This window comes from Mixophyes fleayi, chromosome 2 (assembly GCF_038048845.1).
Source record: "Mixophyes fleayi isolate aMixFle1 chromosome 2, aMixFle1.hap1, whole genome shotgun sequence".
Lineage (NCBI taxonomy): Eukaryota > Metazoa > Chordata > Amphibia > Anura > Limnodynastidae > Mixophyes > Mixophyes fleayi.
In genome coordinates, this window is record NC_134403.1 from 39,278,891 (window position 1) to 39,285,511 (window position 6,621).

The 6,621-nt window shown below is 38.3% G+C and overlaps 1 protein-coding gene across 1 annotated transcript in view; it reads left to right on the plus strand.

Annotated features, from left to right (window-relative positions):
• Nucleotides 1-5,882, plus strand: part of LOC142139797 (polyunsaturated fatty acid lipoxygenase ALOX15B-like) — a 13,776-nt gene extending 7,894 nt beyond the window's left edge. Inside the window, exons 4-13 of the mRNA XM_075197667.1 lie at nt 183-286; nt 768-940; nt 1,101-1,247; nt 2,127-2,330; nt 3,078-3,164; nt 3,356-3,525; nt 3,812-3,933; nt 4,717-4,817; nt 5,004-5,142; nt 5,794-5,882. Of these exons, the coding sequence (XP_075053768.1) occupies nt 183-286; nt 768-940; nt 1,101-1,247; nt 2,127-2,330; nt 3,078-3,164; nt 3,356-3,525; nt 3,812-3,933; nt 4,717-4,817; nt 5,004-5,142; nt 5,794-5,882 (1,336 nt within the window). The remainder of the gene's footprint in view (nt 1-182; nt 287-767; nt 941-1,100; nt 1,248-2,126; nt 2,331-3,077; nt 3,165-3,355; nt 3,526-3,811; nt 3,934-4,716; nt 4,818-5,003; nt 5,143-5,793) is intronic.
• The last annotated feature ends 739 nt before the right edge of the window (nt 5,883-6,621 follow it).

Here is a 6,621-nt window from a genome sequence, read left to right on the forward strand (position 1 = left end):
ATAAAACCACAGCAGTGATCTTTATCTTCTTATTTGAACATACTAGTTTCCATCCTGAGCATTGATGTGGTTATTTCTCTTTCAACTTAGCTATTAGATGTTGGAGTAATAGACTTAGTCCAGGCAGTTGTCAGTACTGTGCATATGGTTGTTTGACACCTTTATCCTACTTACTCTCACAGAGGACTTGAAATGAAGTTGAAAGGATTCACAGACAATCAGGATTCATGGTCTGATCTTGAAGATATTAAATTGGTGTTTTGCCTCAGACAGTCAGATCATTCAGGTATGTTTATATTGTCTCTTTCCAGAACTACTTCTATAAAGCAGAATTTTACCACAAAAACATCTCATGCAAAAGGAGCTTTGTTACTCTTTGAACTATGCCATTTATCTGTTCTGGTAACACTCACCTAATTCTGCATGAAAAGAGATTTCCTTACATGTCAGCCTACAAAGGTCTTAAACTCCAAACTACTTTCCTGTAATGACTAATATAAAATTATCTGTAGAAAATATAATGTTTGTTTAGTTTGATATGGTAATCATACACTACTGAGACTAGGAACAACTGACTTGTTAATGAAGGTTTGTGCGATTACTTTTGAGTCATTATTAGAAGTTTCTCATCTTATAACATTAGAATCTTATCCCCCATGTTGTTGTACAATCTTGTGAAATGATCTGTATTGTGCACAGTAAAAATCCAGGTAGCTCCACCTTTCACACAGTATAATGCTTCTAGACATCGTGTCTTTTTTCCCTAGATGTGGTGGCTGAGATATGGAAAGAGGATTACTTCTTTGGTAGCCAATTTCTGAATGGAATTAACCCTATGCTAATCAAAAAATGCTTCAAAATCCCTGCAAACTTTCCAGTTGGTGATGATATGGTGGCTGCATCTCTGGGGACGTCCACCAACCTTCAAAAAGAACTAGAGGTGGGTTTTGTATGGCAAGTGATGACCAGTGGTGGTTATTGAATGCAAATGACTTTGAAACTTGTTGACTATCCCATTTATTCCTTTAGTGCATAGTTAATTCAAACTTATGCTTTATGACTCATATGTCTTTCAATAATCTGCCTGATATGTCTTGCAGAATGGCAACATCTTTCTGGCAGATTACACATTTCTTCATGGGATCCCAGCCAACAACTCCATTAATGGAAAACAACAATACATTGCTGCCCCTATGTGTCTACTATGGAAAAATCATCAAGATCAACTCGTCCCTATAGCCATCCAGGCAAGTTTCAATTTTGGAATGTCTATTTACTGTAACTGGTAAAAACAAATTGAATGAAAAATTATTCAGAATTCTGTTCTCTTTGAAATATCTAGTATGGTGTCCAATATAATAATCTAGATACAGGACAATAGACAACATAAACTTTTATGGCTCCAGTTTTCCCCAGTCCTGTAGATCAGTAATCCAGTAATTGGAACATGTTTGCTGGTATGGCCACAAACTTCAGGGTACCAGTTGCTTCAAATGAGTTCTGCACATTATATGTCGTCTTTAAAGCATAGTGATGTTTTAGTATATCACCATGCTGATAACTGTATACAATGTGGGACACTGCATACCTTTTGTTCCCAGTAAGTCTTGGCACCTGTATGTCATTGAACATGGAAAAATGATCTGTGAAAGGTATGAAGGAGCTAAAAATAAATTCTTTACAGCAGATAGATATCAAAAAACAGATTCAGACCCCAGTTGATAGACAAACAGATTGTACGCCTCCTGGCTCATTCTTCCAACCCAAATCAGAAGACCCTGCTCTAAAATTAGAACAATGTTTACTTCAGCAAAAATTAATTTGTGGTTTCCCCTCCTGTTGACCAACTGGTAATGGACTCAATTTAGAAAATTCCTAAGAAACATCAGCTAAAGCATTACTTGGATACACGTTCTTTTTCACAACTAAGATTTCCTAACCTTTTAATATATTCAGCTGCTTTATGGTTAAACACATGCAAATGTCTCTGCAGTACAAAGGGCTTTTTCACAAATTTTAGCATAACTGCACATGCAGTGAAGATGCACTGATCGCTTCTAAACCACATGGTATAGGATACGTAGATGATAAAGGATATGTGGATCTAGATGTGCTTTCTCTTACAGTTGATGCAAACCCCAGGAGAGAACAATCCAATTTATCTACCCAATGACTCTGAATCTGACTGGTTACTGGCCAAGATCTGGGTGCGCAATTCTGACTTCCAAGTGCATGAAGTGGACACTCGCCTTCTCCGCACTCATCTCTTTGCTGAGGTCTTTAACATTGCAACCACCAGGCAACTTCCAATGGGCCATCCAGTGCACAAGGTGAAACCTGTTTAAACCATTGTCCTGAAGAGAGTTTAGTTCACTGCAGAGTTTCAATAAATGAGCTATGGGGCCAACCACATGAAGACCTTCATTGTGGCTTAATGTTGGGAACATATGTGGATGCTAACTATTTAGTTACCAAGGCATATGTCATCATTTAGCATTTCTAAATATTACTAATCTTGTTTCCAAGGACTTTAAATTTTCCATGTTGTCGTTCATATGGCGAATTGGATTGTTTAATCTGGAAGAGCAAAATACAAATATCATCCACTGCCTGACAGCATAAAATCTGTATTTATATTTTAATATTGTAGACTTTGGTTTGATTTGTTGAAATGTTCAATAAGACAGTTTTATGCCCTACAAAGCATCAGATGACATTGTCCTAATCTTAAGTAAGTGTGTAGTCATTGTGCTTTCTGATGGGACAAAATGAAATGGTGCTATGATCATGCCTCTCACAAACTACCATGACCATTTGTCTAAGACTTGATTAAATATTTTGACATCAGCCATTCCAATATATGCCAGAATTGTAAACACCAATGCAGGACTTTTACGGACTTGTTTTCACTTTCTTAATAGGCTATCATTTTTGAGCTGCTGATTCTAAGGCACAAATTACTAATTGAAGCAGATTTGAAGGGCTTTATATTTTCTGCATGTAAAATGAATTTCATCAGGCCCTCATTATGGCCTAGAATAGATGTGTCTATAAGCAGTATATCTTTCTCCCCCCAGCTTATTACTCCACATCTTCGCTTCACCCTGGAAATCAACGTCCTTGCCAGAACTCAGCTCATTGGTCCCGGAGGCCTCTTTGATCAGGTGAGACCCTGACTATACAAAGGTTACACAGTCTTCATTCCAATGCCAGCTATAATCTGTTTAGTGCTTTGTTTTGACTTGATCCTATAATTTCAGCATTTACAGTACAGCGGTGTATAAATGATTGTCAGGAAATTACAAAAGGCAAAATTGCAGAAAACATATCTAACACATAGTCCACTTTTCTCCAGGCTGTGGTGACTGGAAATGGAGGTATTGCAATACTGCTGAAAAGAGCAATGGATGGGGTCACTTACAGCAGCCTCTGTCTCCCTGAAGACATCCAGACAAGAGGAATGGAGTCCGTTCCCAATTACCTGTATAGGGATGATGGGATGAAGATCTGGCTGGCTGTGGAGAGGTAGAGATGGAAATAGATTTGCAGAACATTGGCCTGTCCCAACTACTCAACCAGAGGGAGATGACCTCATTTCCATCTTTAAAAATCCTCAAACTGGTTTATACATAAGTTTTCATACAGCATAAAAACGCTATAAAGCAACCAACACACAGCAATTTCTCAAACATGTCTTATAAGGGGGGTTCCAGTCATCTATAATCCCAGACCCCTTTCTAGCCCATGTATACTCTCCATACTTGAAATTCAATTCTTTGTACCTCAATATTTTTTTTATTTCTCCACTCAGCTTTGTGTCCAACATAATTCATTACTACTATGAGAGTGATGCAGTGGTCAGTGCAGACCCTGAACTTCAGGCTTGGGTAGCAGAGATCTTTAAAGAAGGTTTCTTGTCATGTAAATCTTCAGGTAAGAATTAAGAACTTTGTACTGTATTTAGTTAAACTGAGTTGCAAAGCACACTGGTCAGTCTGACTGTTTGATTTCTTTCCATCCTCATCCCCTTCTCCAAAACGTATGCTGGCCTCATACTCAATTTGTCTAGTATGGTAATGGAAAAAGGAAGATCAACTATTTGAATGGGGCACTCTTGGGATACTAACATCTCGGCATTTACATTATGGTTCTAGTCAACAGAGTAAAAGACCGACCTGCACAAATTATAAATTCAAATTTAGCTTTTATTATATAATCATAAAATATAAATTCAAATGCGATATTTAGTACATTTCTACTACTGAGGGAGCACACAGTTATTGAGAGAATATCTAAATAGTATTTGTGAAAGAACATATTGAGTTAAACTGGTTTGAAGGTGAGTATCAGCTTGTATATGATCATCTCTTGGCTGTACTAACAGGTCAAAGTTTTGCAATTACCTATGTGTACAGTCACTTTGGACATTGATACTGGCATTCAGACCAAGGGGATCAGCTTGTGTGTGGCTGACTTTAGATATAGAGTTTTCAAGGCAATGCTTTCCTGGCCTTTAAAAAGCTCGGAGACAAATTGAATAATATATAGCTTGACTCTAGCAGCACTAAGATTGCATGCTGATATTAAAATTCTCTGTATATGGTAATTATGTTACATACATTTGAATTTTCCAAGATTCCTTGTTGCTTTAAATCACATTTTAGATCATCCTGTAGAGTGTTATCTAGTTTATTAATGGACTATTCCCTCTGATAGGAATGCCATCGTCTTTGGAGACCAAGTCTTCTCTGATCAAGTTCCTGACCATGGTTATCTTCACTTGTTCTGCTCAACACGCAGCTGTCAACAGTGGTCAGGTGAGTGACATAAAGCATCACAACATACAATGTTATAAACCTACTATGCAGAGTGAGTCTTTCCTATTTTCTTTGTCATCCACTGGGAGACACTGGACCATGGGGTATAGAGCCTCCTTTAGGACATGGGCACTCTAAATAATTCTAACAATTAAATTCTCCCTCTTATACCTCCCCATCCTGCAGGGAAATCAGCTTTTTAGAGTGCCCTCATTACAGGGTCTTCTTTTCTGGGCTGCCTGTTTCTTTTATTTTTATTTGAATTTTTGGACACCTAGAGCAAGCAGTCTTGCTGGGAACCAGACCACACCGGGAGAGCCGCAAGGTAAGTTCTCCTTCCTGGAACCGGAAGGGGATGTTAAAAATGTGGTCAGCTTCTGGTGGGGCCTGGAGCCTGCCAAGCAACCGCACTGTAGAGCCAGGGCTCCACTTGGGAAGCAGGATCCGGTGGGGCCGCCTCATCAAAGGCAGGCCTTCACTAGGCACAGCCATAGCACAAGGGGGTGTCCTGTAGGATGCTGGCTGCTGATGTGCTGGGTCCTGGGGGGAGGTGTAGACCCCTGTACTATATTATTCACCTCCTCCCTGACTGATTTCAGCTGTGTTCTAAAGACCAGTCTAAACCAGTCACTTTGCCAGCAACTCTGCTGCCTCTTTACCTACTCTTTTTCTTATAATGATGGCTAAAGAGAGGTCTATGACTATTAAGTCCTACGGGGGGTGCAGGCCCAAGCAGCATCATTGCACTCCCCTCCTTGACGGATTTCCGCTATGTAGTGAAGATCATTGTGCCATTAGCTATACTCTGCTCTGTCTCTACAGCAGCAGGTAAATACTGCTAGCTAGAGTGGGATTGCATTGGAATTATGTGATTTGTGCTCAAATTCTGGTGAGTTTTATTGTTTACTGATACCTTGTTCACGTTTCAATATTGTGTACTTTGTATCTGCCTTTTTGCTGCGCTTTTTCTTTTCAGATTGGTATAACTACCAAGTCCTGGGGGGAGGTGCAGGTACAAGCAGTATAATTTACAGCAAAGTAAAAGATTTAACTGGCGCACCATAGGTGTAATTGGATGATAAAATGAATATATATATATATATATATATATATATATATATATATATATATATATATATATATGAGTATAGTGATAAAATATCAATTATTACATTTGATCCAGTAGCACAGCTGTAATATGGGGTGTGTTAGGCCCCACCTAAGCAAGGCAAATTATAAACAAAGAAAAAAATTATTACAGCGCTGCAACTGGTCAAAATATAACCATGCCACACATGATGCTGAAAAGGTATATTAAATAGAATTTCTTTATAATATAAACAGTATCACATCTAAATAGATTAAAAAAAGTATCTTACAAATGCACATATAACACACATATAAAAAAATATCTGAATGTGAGCTAAACATAATAAAAACAAACACAAATGTAAGCTGTAATTACGCTGTTCCAATAGCTTTGAAAAATGATGAAGCTTAAGAACTCATTTGATTTTGTAATCTCAAGGATCACTAATGGGTCCCAATCAGTCATTGAAATGACTGAAAATAGATTTAACTTCAAATTTAGTGGAACAGCATGGAGATTTATCCTGATGCATTTCATCACCTGCACATTAATTTCTTCAGAGGTGAAATACAGCAACACATTGCATTAAGCCACTTTCGTTTTCAATTCCGAGCCACTTTCGTGCACTCTCGGAATTGAAAACGAGTCAAAACGTTGTCAGATCTCAGAAGTTTTGGATTCTATAAGTACCGCCCTCCATGGTGATCTAGCGCC